This window comes from Engystomops pustulosus, chromosome 7 (genome assembly GCF_040894005.1).
Source record: "Engystomops pustulosus chromosome 7, aEngPut4.maternal, whole genome shotgun sequence".
NCBI lineage: Eukaryota > Metazoa > Chordata > Amphibia > Anura > Leptodactylidae > Engystomops > Engystomops pustulosus.
Genome location: NC_092417.1, coordinates 144,247,188 through 144,265,097, shown reverse-complemented (window position 1 = coordinate 144,265,097; position 17,910 = coordinate 144,247,188). Strand labels below are relative to the sequence as shown.

Genomic DNA, 17,910 nt, shown 5'->3' with positions numbered 1-17,910 from the left:
TTTTGGAAGATTCCACCATGATCAGGAAGGTGTTAATCTGCTTCACAACATTCTGGTAGTGGTTTATTTGGTCAGTTTCTGCTGAGAACTTCCCTTTAACTGGGGCAGCAACTCACTGTCCATTGTGTAGATCTTCAAAGGCTGGGGGCACGTAGGGCAAATTGCTGTGGGTTAGTCAGAGCCAAATTTAGGCTCTCATTTTTTTTTTACATCATTTACTTCCATTGCAGAAAAATATAGACATTGTCATCATACAGTAAAGGTTGGTGTCACACACAGATTATTATTATAATTTTAATTTTTTTTTTAAACTCTTTCAAAATGCAGATCCAGAAGGAATGGTGAATATAAAATACAGACATATATCCTGCTGGCCTTCGTGCAAAAAAAATGGCTCAGGATTCAGAACGTTAAAGCCAGCATGAGAGCTTTCCAGCATCAGTAATCATATGAAAGGAGCAGTCCTCTCCTCACCAGCACACTAGCGCCACCTGTTGGTACGAAGTTCCTACTGTGCAAGGCTGTGTATTTTAGGATTGTGTCCTGTGACAGTATTAGGCACTCATTGGGGTCATGTATCTTTAGTTTGACTTTTTTTAAAAAAAATTTGTGCATTATTGGGAGTATTTTCAAATTTTTTGCGAATGTGTCAGGGTCTTAAGAAGTTTGCCAGTGTGTGTGTCTGCTGCAGTATTCCTAGTATCTATGCAAGACTGAATTTTCTTTGATTTGTGCCTTCTTCGCCCCCTATTGTTGAGCAAATTGAAGTACAACTCAGAGTTACTTTAAAATGCATCTAAAAAGTTGCAAACATTTTTTTTTTAATTTTCTCACACCACCAAAACAAAAAAAAAACACATGTTCTTATGGATCACAGCAGACACTTTAAAAAGAGGCAGCAGAAACACATTTCTACATGTGCTCCAAAGGGGAGAATGCATATTAAAAGGATTTGCATATAAAAGAAAGTTTTAAAATTTTGCTAACTTTTGACCCATTCCATTACAATGTTACGCAGTTTTATTGCTGGTTTAGCTCCTATAACTCAGTGGTGGTCAGTGTAAAATCCCAAAGTGTGGACGGGGACTCCTTAAGCAGACACTTTATGATCCCTCTGTGCTGTGTGATGACAATGTGCTTTGATTATTAGAGTACAGGTTTATCTGCACAACATATGCGGGAAGTCTCTGTGTGCAAAACTTTTCTAGTTGCTTATCAGAGCTCCGCTTTCATTTTCACACAGAAGTCTATGAAATATAGAATGGATGCCTGATAAATCTTGCCATTGGGCCTCCCACACACAAGCATATGCTTTTTCCTGTTCTGTATATACAGCTGTATTTTGGCCATAAATACAGGACATTTTTCAATTGTATGAGCAAGTAAGGGACCGTATCCTTATAAAATACGATGGGCTGGCAAATGATGGCTGGCTGACTATTGGATGGCTGATAGAATGCACCTCCCACTGGTTCTGGTCTCCTTGGATGATAAACGTATATACGGTAGCATAAAGTGTAGAACTGCATGCAGCACATATGTATTTGATACATTCCCATAGACTTAACCCCTTAACGCTCTGCGCCGTAGCTCTACGGCGCAGAGGTATAGGGAATGTATGAAGAGGGCTCGAGGGCTGAGTCCTCTTCATACAAAGGTAGGGGTTGTTGCATTTTGCAGAAAACCCCCACCGTTAATAACCGCAGTAAGTGCTTGCACCGACCGCGGCTATTAACCCTTTCATTGCCGGCGGCATTTAAAGTACGGCGGCGCGTGGGCACCCCCATCTTTATTACGATCGCTGCGCCCCCGAACGTCATCGGGGGGCGGCGATCGGTTGCCATGGTAGCCTCGGGTCTTCGTTTGACCCGAGGCTTAATGGCTTCTGCAGATTCGTTACAATGAGCCAGTGGCTCATTGTAATGAATGAGCTGCAAAAATACCATATATTGCAATACAGAAGTATTGCAGTATATGGTAGGAACGATCTGACCATCTCGGGTTAATGTACCCTAGATGGTCTAAGAATTAGTGAAAAAAAAAAAAGTTTAAAAAAAGTTTAAAAAATAAAAAAAATTAATAAAATATTAAAAATTCAAATCACCCCCCTTTCGCTAGAACTGATATAAAACATGATAAACAGTAAAAATCACAGACACATTAGGTATCGCCGCGTCCCAAAATGCCCGATCAAAAAATAAAAACGGTTACGGCCGGCGGTGACCTCCGAGGAAATGGCGCCCTAATGTCCGAAATGCGACTTTTACACCTTTTTACATCACATAAATATGGAATTAAAAATGATCAAAATGTCGCAGAGACCTCAAAATGATAGCAATGAAAACGTCGCCTCATTTCGCAAAAAATGACACCTCACACATCTCCGTGCGCCAAAGTATGAAAAAGTTATTTGCTTCAGAAGATGGCAAAAAAAAATTTCTCTTTTTTGTACACATTCGTTTAATTTTTGAAAATGTATTAAAACACAATAAAACCTATATAAATTTGGTATCACCTCGATCGCACCGAACCAAAGAAAAAAGTAGGCATGTTATTTTGAGTGCACAGTCAAAGTCGAAAAAACTGAGCCCACAAGAACGTGTGTTTTTTTTGTCTTTTGTCTATGGAGAGTTGGGGGGTCCTGTTCTTGTCATCTGTGGAGGTCCCAGCAGTTGTATCCACACAATTATCTTGTTATCCCCTATACCAGTGATGGCAAACATTTTAGAGACCCATTTAGAGTGCTGATACTAGAACCAAAGTCCACTTATTAATTGCTAAGTGCCAAATGGGCAATTTAAGAAGTAACCTATAGCTCCCTGCTGTGTCACAGTTTTCAATCATACTGGAGCCCTGAGGACACCAACACAGGGAAAGTAGAGAAATGCAGTATGTAGGGTTCCTCCAGGGTCCATGAACTGAAATGTGTGTCGCTAAAAAGTAGTCTGAGCATGGCATGCCTTGTGCAGTTTGGACTGCAGGAGGAGGCCTCGAGTTATATCCTTTGAACTCTAAGCTGGGGTGATAGCTTGGGTGCCCATGCCATATATTTGCCACCGCAGCCCTATACTTTGGATAGGGGATAACTTGACAACAATCTGTCTTGAACCATGTCTAATCTTCACATTAAATCTCAGGTAGTGCAAGCCGTGCCCTCTCGTCTACAGCCTCCATCCACATGCTGTACACTGCAGCTTCTTGCACAGATGTGACTGCTGTTTAATACAAAGGGCTAGCACATGCATACTAGGAAATCTGTACATGTTTCAATCTGTTCCATTACAGCAAGAATATAACGAATGATGTGGGAGTCCTTTTTCTAAGTATCATGAGTAAGACGCTAAGCGCCGAAACGCTTTGACCCGATTGCTTTATGTCGTGTTGGCTGTAACATGTTTTATACTCTCATAGTGAGTGCAGATTTTATATTATCCTTTTTCTAATGTTATTCGGAAGATGGCGGTCGTCCTTTCAAGCAGCTGATTAGCAATAACAGTTGAACCCTGGATTACGAGCATAACTCGTTCTGGGAACAAGCTTGTAATTCAATTTGCTTCTATATCAAAGCAAGTTTTCCCAGAAGAAATCATTGAAACGCAGACGATTCGTCCCAAACCCCAAAAGCATTTCACACAAAAAAAAAAAAAAAAACACAGGATATAGGATAATGTCCAATAGATCGGGGTCCAAACTCTGGTTGTGGAAATGGCGCAGAACACTGGACTATACTGGTTCTGTAACAGAGTAGAGGAAACAGCATGGGTCTCTGATTTATGGGTCCATGGGATTTATGGAAATATCCTAGCGCAGTGAGATACAGCGTAAAACTAACTTATTTCAACTGGAAATACAGAAATAAAGTAGCCCAGAGAACTCGGCATTTTCAGTTTGCTGACCCCCTACCCCTCCCCTTTTATAGGAGAAATAGATAGAAGAAATAATAACCCAGTATAAAGATAAAACACTTGCCACGGTGCAAAAAAAAAAAGTAATAGATTTGGTTTATTTAGAGACAGTTCAGTCCTAAATTAAGATTTAGTCCTAAATAACAATGCAATACTTATAAACTCTGCTTACAAAAATGAATAATAATTGTAATAATAATAAACAAGTGATAGCGCCCTCTGTAGCCCTCAGACACACAGTCTATAATGTCCATGATGGGGAAACTGAAAAGTACATGATAACCTGGCGATGAAGCAAATTGAATAGAATTTTTGGACTGGGTCAGGTAAACGGGATCTGGAAACAGAAGCATCAAAGTCCAAACCAGTCGTTAAGCCCTCCCCTACGCGGGTCATTCCGCTGGCGCTGCTTTTCATTCTCCATAAATTCGTCTTGCACTTCATCAAAGGAGCCGGATTCTGCAGAGGTCTCCTTCTCCGGAAAGAGATCTGGGAACTGGAAGGTCTGACCTTGGCCCTGTGCAAAGAAGGAAGATCGGTTGTCAGAACCACTTCATGGAGGAAAATGTAGAAGGAGATGATGGGGGAAGGCTGGAGGAAGAGTCTGCTCTAGAGGTCTCTCTGCATGGATGGGGTGCAGACAACAAAGCGAAAAAACAGACTGAGATGGTTAAGGCACTATCGATATCACAGGAAATATTAAAGCTCTGAATCAGAGACACTTGTAACTCAATCCAGGAATGATGTCTGCAGTAAACACACACTGCATTACAATACATCCCTCAATTTCAAAGCTCAGAACATTTGAGTCACCAAACATGTGTTGTTGACTTCTGGGATCAGACAAGCAGCTTTAGAAGGCCTGGCACCACAAACGAAAAAAAAACAAGACAACAGCCTCATTGTATAGATCCAGGCCTAATGGAATGACGGTAACAAGGGGACAATGCGCATGGCCATCCACATTGTAGGGCGAGAAAAATAGAGCGAGAGGGAACACTCACCAACTGTACGTAGGCGACCTTGTAGTCAGGGACCTTCACTTTTTGGTTCAGATGGTTTCTTTTATGGAAGCTACCTAAAGAAATGATGATATATATTTTTAAGCGGAAATCTAATAACTTTTTGCAGTCTTATTCTTGAAGGGACTACATCACTAGATTTTACCTCATCAAAACTACCCCCTCAGGTTAGGGGATAAAATGGTCTTTATAATATTCCCTCTTTTATGTGAAATTTCAACCAGATTAACTATAAAAAAAAAAAATCTCCTCCAAGGTCAAGTAAAAAATTGCAGTCATATTTTGGCCTAGACGAGACAAATTTAGTGCCACGTCAAACGCCTGGTGGTTAGATGGGTTAAAATCTGGTGTTAAGTTCCCTTTAAAGGGATTCTGTCACCATAAAACACCACAATAAACCCCAAAGAGTATCTTATAAGTGACTGTAATTGCGATGTAATGGTGCCAGTGTGGCTCCTCTGCATTGGTGCTTTCAACATAAAAAAGACCCATCACTTTTTCCAGAGATCCAGTTAAGGAGGCAGGAGAAGCTCTTGGATCCAGTCAAGCTCCATTGCCTCCTGAGTATAGTGTGCGGCACCGGCTGGTGCCGCACACAATATGGAAGCAGTTTTGGGAGCACCGCGCAGGTGCACGAATCCAAGGTGTAGTGACGTGGAGCTGGGGGCTGTGACCATCCAGAGCAGTGATGAGGGGGAAGCTTGACTGGATCTCAGAAGAAAATGAGCAATAAGAGTCTTTTTTGCACCATGAACCCACAGTAAAAGTGACCTGTAAGGTACGGTTTGGGGTTTATTGTGAGGTTATGATGTGATGGGTTCCTTTTAAGAGTCCAAAATGTGAGGTGTGCTTGATCAAAGAGTCTGTACACCCACAGATAATAAATTCTATATAGTTGGCATCTCCTTAACGTGAGGAGGCACGCGGTCGACAATGATAATTCTTTAGGGCTGTGTAAACAATCCAATCCCTGTCCTGTTTACAGGAGATGGAGAAGAGCATAGAGAAGTTCTACACATTTACTTACTCATTCGTGACCTGTGTAAACTCTTCAAGCGTCAAGTAAATTTGCACGATTTATACATTCCACCTCGCCACAAGATAAGTGTTCGTTGACATCAATGAGCTTTTCACCCGAAATTTCAGGAATGGACATATTTATTCACACCGATGGATTGTATTAGGAACCCTCCACGTCAGGTACAAACGCCATCGCCTTGTACATGAACGTGCAAGCTAAGCTATAAGCTAGTAGTGCGCCGCACCCAGGAGCTGCTTTGTATGAACAATCCATGGGTATGTCATCTTCTGACCATTTCCTCCATGGAAAATAAGTGGGATACGGGATGTCCACAGCAGATTTTTTACAACAATACTGACGGCAGAACATACCTGCCCTGCAAAACCTACTAGGAATGCGTTGCAGAAAGTATGAAATACATTTAGAATCCGTACTAATACTTAACCTCCCATGGATTCTAATTTATATGGCCGTCTGTGGGGATGTGCATGCTCTATCTTTCCCTGTGTCTGCGGCCGTGCGCAGCTGTTTGCTGCAGAACAATGGTGCCAGCTGACTGCAGCCTGCCAGATATATCACAATCCGAGTAAAAGGCAACAAGGCTATGACAGGAACTTTACTTACCAAACTGGATGCGAGTACGCACAGCAGCGACAGGAACGTTGTATATTCGCTGCAGATAGTTCTGCACATCGAGCTTTGTCATTCTGCATTACAGAGAAATACACGTACAATAAACTTCATTCGAATATATAAAAGGTGATGTGTACATTGCTGCTCATAACAGTACAAAGGAGGTTGTGGTAGCTAATATTAAGTACATTTTCAAAGGGGGGGGGGGTGGAGAGTTAAAATATCACGTAATAGGAATTAAGGGAATTATTTTGACTGCCATATTGGTGTTTCAAAAGAATTTTTCCCTACGATAACCCATTTGGCACCATACACCAGCCTTTGTATATTAAAAAAAAAAAAAAGATCCATATTCGAACCCGTGTATATTCATGGACCTGACATATATGATCTCCCTGTATTTGTCTACACAGCTCTGGGCAGTGAGGATTTACCCTTCCACTTTTTAGCTTGATGTTTGAAAATACTGCTCAGTCAGGGAGAGAGCAGAAATAGATAAAGGGAACCTGTCAGCAGAAAGTGACCTAATAAACCTCTACCAGTATGTTGTCATACAGCTGAACACCTTTCAGATCATGTCTCTTTCATGACCCAGTGTGGTGGCAACATCCCGAAAATGAACTTTAAAGTGAGATGTAAACTGGTTGTATAAAGTCCAGCAGGCGGAGATTTTAACACTGAAGTCAAGCTCACTCTTCCTCAAAAACCCCCCTTCACTGTTATTGATAGTCCAGCATCCAGAGACATCACTAACCAGATCTCCTGAAGTCCGATGCAAAATATTAATCACAGAAAAGGAGGCGTTCAGAGCTCCCTACCTTGACTTTAGTGTTAATCTCTCCTCCTCTTTCACTTTATACAACCACTTTACATCTCACTTCAAATTTGATTGTCTAGATGATGCCACCACACTGGGCCATGGAAGAAACAAAAACTAGAAGGTGTTCCGCTGCTTCATCAGTATTCTGGTAGTGGTTTATTAGGCCAATTGCTGATGACAGGTTCTTTTTAACACTGTCCAGAGAGAGACTGTCCCATCCTCAGCTGGTAGAGGAATCGGCCTTAAAACAAAGAAGTACAAATGTTGCTAAAAAAACAAACAAACCTTTGTTTATTTATAAACTAAGCAGAATTTATATTAGAAAAAATGATCAGAACACCGCCCACACACAATATTAAGAATGATCTCAAATGATGGTTACTATTTAAATTACCGAACGACATACTCTAATTCTTATAAACTGTTCTCCTACCCTTCCAGATATTCCCTTTAGGGCTGTTTCAGACAACAATGATGAAGACATAATGTATTGTTAAGATATAAATTATGCCAGGGATTCCTTTTATTATAGATCACTATGATGCTTGGAGTCCCATCCTCTGCACTGTGGTTGGTCCATGAAACAGGACAATGCACAGTCCAGGATTCACAGACCTACCATGGTTGTCTGAAACACCCCTTATTTGTATAACTAAATAATAGCTAAAGGTTCTTCCGAATGACATTGCCAGTAAGTTGGTTACTCATTCCTGGTGCAGGAACCACAACACATAAAATGTTGTATTACATGCAGCCAAATTGTTACACATAGAAAATACTGGAAAAAGTAATATGTTATCACCTCTACACTGTATAGTATATAACTGGGGGATTTGGGGGGGGATCTGATGGCCAGGACCTTCAGAGACCAAACAAACTGATGCCGAGAGCCCAGTTCAAAAGAAGGATGATCATCCATGTCAGTCCATATCATAGACAATGATATTACAAGTAGTAGATACTTACTCCATAGATATACGGAATTGTACTGTGTCGGGGGGCTGTGGTTTGCCAGGTCTCACCAGAGTCATAAAGAAGTTGGTCCGGAAAACACGTAGCTGTGGGTTTCCCAGTTGGTAAAGCGGATATCTGAAACAGAAGAAATGTGATAAGTGGCAGCAATAACCCAAGGTTTAGTTTTAATGTGTTTAAATAAGCAAGGCATTCATAAAAAAACTAAAGGTGTTGTAGTCTTACCGACCTCACAACCCTGCACAAATTTAATTCACATTTGCAGACTTTGGACTGTGGACCACGGATCCTGCTTCACAAATTCATCCCACTCCATGGAACAGGACTCCTAACACCACATTGATATATGATGCAATATGGAGGTTGAAGTCTTGTCCCATGGAATGGGTTTGATCTATGAAGCAGGACCCATGTAAAGTAACCCGTAGCTGCAAGTCCACAATGAAGGACACAATTGAATATTACAGAAAATTGCTCTACTCTTGCACCATATTCAGAGCTAAAAAAAAGTAACATACTTTGCAAGAACATGTCAAAAGTTTGCTTTCAAAAACCTAATTGAATTAAAGAATCCCTCACTTAGAACTACCAGAGTGGAGAGTGTCTTGAAGAGCCCCTATCACTCTCTCAAAAGAAAGTCCATTCGTTTTTATGGGGACTTTGTAATATATTTACAGGGGTCATCTAGGAGAGTACAATCCTGACAGTGCATGGAGGCTGCACTATACTTCCTACACCCATCCCAATACAGCATAAAATAGCTGGGAAGGACCATACAGCCAATAAAATGCCTTGGCAGTGACCCACTCCAATTAATAATAGGCATTGCCACTGATTTTGGAAAGCGTCAGGACGGGTGAAAGAAGTGTCAGAGACCCACTAAACAACAGGGCATCTATAAACGGAGAGTATAATTTTACCTTTTAACCATTTGATGCTCCTTCCTCCCATTTTATTTAAAAATAAGTATTGGAACTGCAAAATGGCTTTGGAAACCCACTGATCACGAGAATGAGGATCACGTCCTCACTAATTGATGCTGTGGAAGGTCGATCCGATGTGTCCTGCCAAACCTGTTGGAAATTGGTGAGTACTGCACTCTAGTATCTCTGGCACATCCATTCACTGTCACTCTGAGTGCCAGAAATAGTCAGGTGTTATGTACCATATTTTTCGTTATGTACCTTATAGTCCAGTGGGTCTTATATATGAACCGTACTTACAGACAACAGCTGCCGTACTTACAGACAACAGAACTGTGCACTCATCCTTATAATCAGGTGCGAAAAATACGGTACTGCAATTTCCAATGCTCCCATAGTATTACACAGGAAGGGGGGGGGGGTCATGCATGCTTGACCTGCTACTCCATCAATTAATGAGGATGTGATCCCCATTCTCCCGATCAGTCGGTTTCCAAGTAGTCAGGTCCCTACTAACCAAATTGCTATCAACTATCTGGGGATACGGGATAACTATAGAAGATGGTAAATCACCTTTAAAGTAGCATTTGTTGAATTACTGTGTTTGATTAGTTTAAATGAGACTCCATCAACATGATTTACCTATGCAAAATAAAGGCTATGCCCACACATGCCATCTGCTCCTTCCGTGCAAACTTAGAAATATGCAAATGAGCCTGAAGTGCTTTGTAGGCTTCAGAAGAGCACCTCAGGATTCCACAGCAATATTATCACCCCCCATCAACTCTCAGCTACTTCACACCTGGAACCACCACCATGTGCAGAAGGTTAGGAATACAACATTTGAGCACAAGGAACAGTGATACCTTTGCTACACCCAAGTGCACGCCAGATGCATTGCATTTTTCGCCTTGGGGAGATATTTCCGGATCCAGGAATGAGACAGCTGAAGGAGTAAGGATTAGAGAAGGTTCTCTGTGGAGCATCCATGTAGTGACACTGTTTACACCTCTTGAAGCAACACTGCCTTATTTGCATATTTCAAAAATGAAGTTTTTGCACAAAAGGAGAAGTTGGAAAAACAATGGCATGGGTGGAATGTGTAGACTTGGCCATAGTTATTTTTGGTAGGTAAATTGTGATGACAAATTCCCTATAAGGTTATACACAATATTAATAAGTTTATTAAGTGCTGTTGAAATTTAACCTAAACCAAACATTCATTTACAACATAGTAAAATTCCTTCAATCTGGAACCCTCAGGACCAGATGGGTGCCGGATTACCAAATATTCTGTATTCTGGACTGAATATTAAGAGTTAAGAAAACAAGTTGAAAGAATACCTTAATGGGTCGATATCCTCAGGAAGACATGTAGCACAAAGGAGATTAGTGTGCAGTCCAAAAGTAAACGAAACAAAATATTCTACTATCACTTTATTATTATCTCATACAAAAGTTGAATTACAGTAACTTTTCAAAGAAAAAAAACGGTCAGTAAGCCTAAAACTATAGTAAAAAAAATTAAATAAAAATTAACATTCTTAAATAGGAATGCCACCCAAAACTGAACATTCAGTTTTGAGGACAACGTGGCCCAGGAACCCCACAACTAAGCTTCACATAATCCACAGTCCAGGTTACAGGGGTATGTGAGATTTGGTTAGTGGGGTTCCTGGGCCAAATAACTTGAAAAGTTACTGTAAACAAGTAATGACCCTTTAAAATATTTGGGCTGCACAGCTAATCAGAGGTGTCTTCTAATTTGATATCTTGTACGCCATCATCCGATTCATCAAGCTCCACCACTTGATATTCTATAGACACGGGTGAGATGGAACGTTCAGGAGAGTGGGGCTCAGTAGTCTTCACAATGACGGAGGTAGTTGGACGAGATATTCGTTTTAAAGCTCTCTTGGGGCGCTTTTTACATCTGCTCTTGTGATGCAACTGTTTCATGACGGAGGCTTTTTTCTGGTAAAAATTGTTAAGGATGATCCGAAGGTTCACGAGTTCATCTGGAGTGTAATGGCTACTTGTTTCGGCAAATTCAATAAACTTTGTAATAAATTCTGAGGCTTGGTTCCAGGTATATTTCTTTTTAGGCTCTTCTAGAACATCCTCTTCGTCACTCAGGCCTGACACTTCAAGGATTTTAGCGTTTGGAAACTCATCTTCACTATATTGAACGACAGGAGTGTCCTTATCAACTACCATCCACTCTTCTACAAACTCTTCACCATTATAAAACTGGGTGGGGAGCAATTTTTGTTCTTTAAGAAGTGTGCTAAAAAATTCACTGTACCCTTCTACAGTCTCTGGATCTTCGGAACACAACTCACCAGTGCTAGATATCTTCCTTAACCCATGGCGTTCTTTGAAATTTCTTAACCACCCATCAGAGAATATACATTTTTCTGTTATTTCCATTTCGGCATAGAAAGCTTTGGCTTTCTCGATGATCATGGGCCCAGTCACGTTTATTCCTTGAGATCGCATTTCAGAAAACCACTGGTACACCACCTTATCCAAATGAGCTAATTTGGGTTGCTTCAATGTTTGTCGCTTCATAAGGCCTCGCATGGTTTCGCTGGATGCTACAAAAGAACATAATTGGTCTTTTCGTTTCTTAATGTCATAGATGGTTGACGACCCGATGTTAAATTCCTCCATTATGGAGGTGCGGCTTTCACCACTTTCAAGTCTCCGGATTATTTCTAATTTTTGTGGAATCGTTAGCGTGACATGTTTCCTTTTCACAGATGGACCTTGATTGGAGTTGGACTCCATTTTGGACTTTGGATGTGCAATTTTTCCAGTTCTTCTGGGTCTTTATTGAGCTTTTTTTTTTTAAACTTTCCACTTTCTTTACTGTTTTTCAGTCTTCTTCCTCCGCTCGCTTAAGACTCTTAACTATTTGTCGCCACTGGATTAAAGTCCGATTTGCAACCATTTTGAGCAGATGGAAGACTATCGGGATTTCCGGAGTACTGGGTTCCAGATTGAAGGAATTTTACTGTAAATTATTGTTGCATGTCCAAATAATAGAATTTACCCACACCTGCAGAGGATGGATCAACACATAAGACGAGCATCAATACAATACAATTACAATAGTCTTGAGCTTTGCTAAGCAGAGTAGAATCCCTCCTTATCTTATAGGATTATCAGCTTTCTACTACATCGTACATTCCTATACAACAGGCAAATATTTTGGCCTACAACAGTGGTCTGGCTCCCCAGGCTCCCTATCTGCTGATCCACATTTATTCAGGAGGTAGGGCCAATTTTATACCTTAATGGTATCCAATCATAACACATGATTGGACTCCATTCACTAACCAATAATAGTAAAGTCAAACTTTAAAGGGTTTTCACAATAATAACACCTACTCTCTGGGACTTATCATAATGATCATGAGAAAGAAGGCTTCCCAAATCCTGCATGTGGAAGGAATAAAAAGTGGCTAAAAACTTTTGAATCTATTATTTTTTAAATTTCAGAAATGAATAGAGCAGCTCATAATAGTAAACTTTGTAATGTACTTCATTAAATAAAGCAGCTTCACTGTTCCTTTTCTCTGCTTCTTTCTCCTGTAGCGAGCAGCATCTGAAAGACTTCTGAGGTCCAGCCACTTGAGACAGATAAGACTAATGATTAACACTTTCCATAGCTAAAGGCTATTTCTTTTGATGATTCCACTGTCTGGGATGATAAGACCATCCAGAGACTGTAAAGAGTGAAGTCATTAGCCATCGATGGTGTATTAACTACTTAAATAAGGAATAAAGGCAATGGAAAAAGAACTCCACATCTACACCATTCATTTACGCTATAACGATACATGTAGGTGACCACTTGTATAGGACATACAGATCGCTAAGTGCTGTACTCCGCCGATCTTGTACAAATAAACGGAGCCCGTCTCATTATCATTGGAAGTCCCAGTGATCAGACATTTATTCCTTGCTCTGTAGAAGGGTCATAAGTGTTTTACATGGGAAATTGATCTTCAATGACATCTGCTCATGATTACAGCTGGCCATACATATAAAATAAATTGTACAAAAATGCACATATGTTATCCAGCAAGAAGGAAGAAGACTTTTGTCTTGAGCAGCCCAAACTATTTATTTGGATAACAAATATGATTAATAAAATAACTTAATTATGAGAGCTGTCATGATTTCAGGGTATCATCACCAGCCTCCGCACCTCCACTTCCACGTTTGTCCTGACATTGGAGACAGCCGTTACCGGTTGGCAGAGTTAGGCTGCATTCACACCAACGTATGTTTGCCCGGCCATATCTGGGCGAGCATATGGCGGTGCGCTGCTCACCCCTCCCCATAGAAAGAAGCACCGCACAGCCACATACACAGGAAAACAGAGCATGCTCCACCCGGGCGGTACACCACCAGATCACCATAACCGCCTATGGGCACATATATATTGACCGCAACTTTGCATCCGGATATATGTTCCGGCGACGGTCATGTGAATTGGGTCTATGAGTCTGTAGAAATGTACAGTAACTATTGTTTCAAAATAAAATGATTGTAAATATTTCATAATTGTACAGTTCACATAATTTTTGCTAATGTTTACTGTGTATAAAGATCATAATGAAGACACTAAATATTTCCATGGGAGTCAGCTAGAAGCTATTTCAACTTTCATCTGTCCGGTTCATGTCGGTAAGTCACCAAAACAAATTGAAGAGACAAAAAAAAAAAAAATATTCGGTCAGTTGATGAATTAATGATGGGGAGGGTCAGCTCTTTTTTATGCAGGACCAATGCAGACATGAAGGCGCTGGTAAGGCTGTGCATACCATAAGAAAGGTGATGCTTTTTAATATTACTTTAGATCTGCCATTACATTGCATTTTTACTAAAATGCTTGAACTAAGAACTACACAATTATGCCTGAGGTAAATTGATTAGAAATGAAATATTATGAACATTATCCTGAAATACGTAAGACCAAGCGCGAGAAAAAACAAAACGATTTTTGTGGCTGTATTTTTACCACAAATCGACTGCAAAATCCAGGACAATTGTGCAGCTGATCCTAGGATCCATAATAATTTTTTCCATTACATGTGGACACAGAAAATCTCAAACCAAAATAGGAGATAAAAATCTGATTGGGGGTGGGGATTTTGGGGCCCTACTGTTGGAAACTGGATCACATGAAATCTTGAAGTTTCCAGGATGGTTGTGGAGTTCAGTTCTCCTTTGTGGATTAGTTAGTTATTTATGTTGGAGAGCACATCCTCACCTTTAAGGAGATTGCACCCTGTTTTATAAGCACTGGGGATTCTGGGTGTTTATTACTGCATATAAAAGGCTCAAAAGCTAAATATCTATTTCCGGAGATGTAATATTATACAATATACAATTACTGTGCTATACACAACCTGACAGCTCCGCTCTGTTCTACCAGCGGCAGATGGCTCTGGGATTTGTAGTTTGATGAAAGCTGGATAATCACAGGCAGCTCATGTCTATTGTAGGGCTGTATTCACACACTGGTTGAGGCAGCTTTATTAATCTTGGTGCAAACTTAGGCTACACATCTTCAAATACTAAAGGCTGATCACAAGGGCTGGTGCTGATAAAAGGGAGTGATAAATCCTAACATCCTGAGACTATCCTGTGAAAATTTTCACCATCTATTGTCGCCTTTAGGAGGTTACACTAATTCTTCTCCAGAAAGGGCAATAATGCTCCTCTTATCATTTTTTAGTATGACATTTTCACTATTGCAAATAACTCATAGGTGTGGAAAATGTTAATAGATGGCAATTCCTTGTGTCACCCCCTCATCCTCATAGACTGTAAGCTCTTGTGTCATCCCCTCATCCTCAGACTGTAAGCTCGTGTCAACCCCTCATCCTCATAGACTGTAAGCTCTTGTGTCACCTCCTCATCGACTGTAAGGTCTTGTGTCACCTCCTCATCCTCATAGACTGTAAGGTCTTGTGTCACCCCCTTATCCTCATAGACTGTAAGCTCTTGTGTCACCCCCTTATCCTCATAGACTGTAAGCTCTTGTGTCACCCCCTCATCCTCATAGACTGTAAGCTCTTGTGTCACCCCCTCATCCTCACAGACTGTAAGCTCTTGTGTCACCCCCTCATCCTCATAGCCTGTAAGCTCGTGTTATCCCCTCATCCTCATAGATTGTAAGCTCTTGTGTCACCTCCTCATTCTCATAGACTGCAAGCTCTTGTGTCACCCCCTCATCCTCATAGACTGCAAGCTCTTGTGTCACCCCCTCATCCTCATAGACTGCAAGCTCTTGTGTCACCCCCTCATCCTCATAGACTGCAAGCTCTTGTGTCACCCCCTCATCCTCATAGACTGCAAGCTCTTGTGTCACCCCCTCATCCTCATAGACTGTAAGCTCTTGTGTCAAGAGCGCGGCTCTCCTTCACTTCCTATGTGGTCGCGCGCATGGTAAGCGCCGAGTGCGTACCTCCCTGCGCCGAAGCTTCGGCCATAAAGTTTAAAAAGAGTTTTAAACCGCGATACTGCGGTTTAAAACACTAACAAAAATAAGCTCCGGCGCCAGCTCACCTTGAGCTGGTGCTCGGTAGTTCCCTCTTAAAGTGGTAGGTTTCCTTTGGCGCATTATGCGCATGGTGTATACGGTGGCCGATCTCGCAGGCTGCACATAGCGCAGTAGATAGGAGTCCCTGCACCATATAGAAATATGAGTCGAGGATATCCCATCTGCCGACCAAGCAGCCGCACTAGAACTGTATTACTATGTGCAGCCCGTGGAATACGGCCAAAATACGGCCCATTTACACAGGCAAGAGCCTAAAGAGAGCTCCAGTCACATGACCTTGTATCAGCCTGAGAGCAAAAAAAAAAAAAAATTGGCTGCAGCTCACGACCCTGAGATAGGGAGAGGAGAAAAAAGTCCTGTGCAGATTTATCCGCATGGAGCTTTTCTGAAAGGGTCTATAAAACGCTTGTACAGGTGTTAACTCAACCTCTGCTTGCCTACATCTTAACACATTTTTTACCTCATATGGGGACTTTTTGGGGGACTTGTACATCAGTTTTGTCATACAAGCCTGAAATGATTGCAATTACGAGTGATCCGCAAGGCTTTGCAATTATTTGTGCCACCTCCATGCCAAGTCGTGGGTGCGTTTCAGGAACACCGCACACCTTTGCATGCACTATGGCCTGTGACCTTCCAAGCTGGTCACTGGTAATAACGCAATTCTATGGCAGGTAGGGCCAGCACCCCCCCAATCCCCTGCCCAGCACCCCGGGGGGCTCACATCATACACACATAGCACTTGCAATCTACAATGTGTGACCCTTATGCACACACAACATTGTAACAGGGTCCTGTGACCCCCAGACAGGACTTCTATAATGTCCTGTGTCCTCCCGGGGGATGTCAGTGGTATGAGGGGCCCCTATCAGCAAGGCCCCATTAAAGTGACTGCCTGTTATAGTGAGGACTTGTGATCTCCATACAATAACTATTCTGGAGACAACAATAGCAATTTCTGCTACAAAACTGCAACATGTGAACAAGATCCAAGCGATCACTGCAGCAGAGTCTCCATCGCTGTGTACAAGGCGGGTCATCATTCATAGAACCGATGACACAATGGCAGAGCATGCTGGGACTTGTAGTTCTGCAGGGTTCTCTGGTCCCGCGAGGCATGCTGGGACTTGTAGTCCCCTCTGCTCTGTCATGTGGAGCAGTCGGCCGGAGCAGCGCTCTCTCTTTGTTCTAAGGTCACCCCGGCAGGAAGGAGATTAAGTTTGATCCGCTCCGGCAGAGGACACGTCGGACGTTCAGCAGAGAAGGAGCCTGCACATATTTACATCCCTGTTCACACTGCCCCGCTCGCTGTGCCCGCTCCCCGGTACTTACATCACTTTGCTGGCCATTTCTCCGCCGTGTCCTGCTTTCTAGCAGTTAACACACCGCTGGGGGACACTTCCTGATGCGGATGCGGAGCGCCACCTGCAGGCGCGGAGGTCTAAGCAGTCTGTATGTACACTGGACATACGGCAAACTATGGCTACGGTGCGCGTGTGGGAACATATTCTATTACGTACACCACAGCGCCACCTATGGACGAGGAGGTGTAATTACCCTGTATAAAAATGAATAACTCTGGACAGGTTCCTGTCAGGACACAGCAGCGCCACCTATGGACGTGCAGGGGTTATCACTCCTGGAGACTGTATAAGAATCTCTACCGGTTACCACGCAATTGCGCCATCTATAGGCCTGGAGAGTAAGTTACCGAGACCTGGCAGGATTGATAACATCCTAACACAGTGGGGCACATTTACTAAGGGTCACGCTGTGCACTTTTGTCAGACCGTGTACTTTCTTCTAGGCTAAAACAGCGACTGTGCGACGTATGTAACTTTCACCTTGTGTCGCCCTATATTAAAGGTGCACCACAAAAAGATGGTGAACTCAGTTGGACCTGAGCAGGGAAGCGACACATTAATAATTTATCTATATAGCACATGCAGTGCTGCACAAAGCATGTCAAATCACTCCCTGTCCCCATGGGGCTCACAATATAATCAACCTACTAGTATGTTTTGGAGTGTGGGA

The 17,910-nt window shown here is 42.0% G+C and overlaps 1 protein-coding gene across 3 annotated transcripts; it reads right to left on the bottom strand.

Annotated features, from left to right (window-relative positions):
- Positions 1–3,983: 3,983 nt before the first annotated feature.
- On the bottom strand, positions 3,984–17,403 carry MRPL23 (mitochondrial ribosomal protein L23). 3 transcript variants are annotated; one of them, XM_072118111.1, is made up of 6 exons: positions 17,209–17,362; positions 10,641–12,357; positions 8,368–8,490; positions 6,573–6,655; positions 4,910–4,983; positions 3,984–4,422 (listed from the first exon to the last, which is right to left on the bottom strand). In XM_072118111.1, the coding sequence occupies exons 3-6, from the start codon at positions 8,430–8,432 to the stop codon at positions 4,258–4,260; spliced, it is 387 nt and encodes a 128-aa protein (XP_071974212.1). In that variant the 5' UTR covers positions 8,433–8,490; positions 10,641–12,357; positions 17,209–17,362; the 3' UTR covers positions 3,984–4,257. The 3 variants fall into 3 exon arrangements, 2 of the variants coding, with proteins under 2 accessions (XP_071974212.1, XP_071974211.1); XM_072118110.1 differs by lacking the exon at positions 10,641–12,357 and having other exon boundaries at positions 17,209–17,369; XR_011849017.1 differs by lacking the exons at positions 3,984–4,422; positions 4,910–4,983; positions 6,573–6,655 and having other exon boundaries at positions 17,209–17,403.
- Positions 17,404–17,910: the final 507 nt, after the last annotated feature.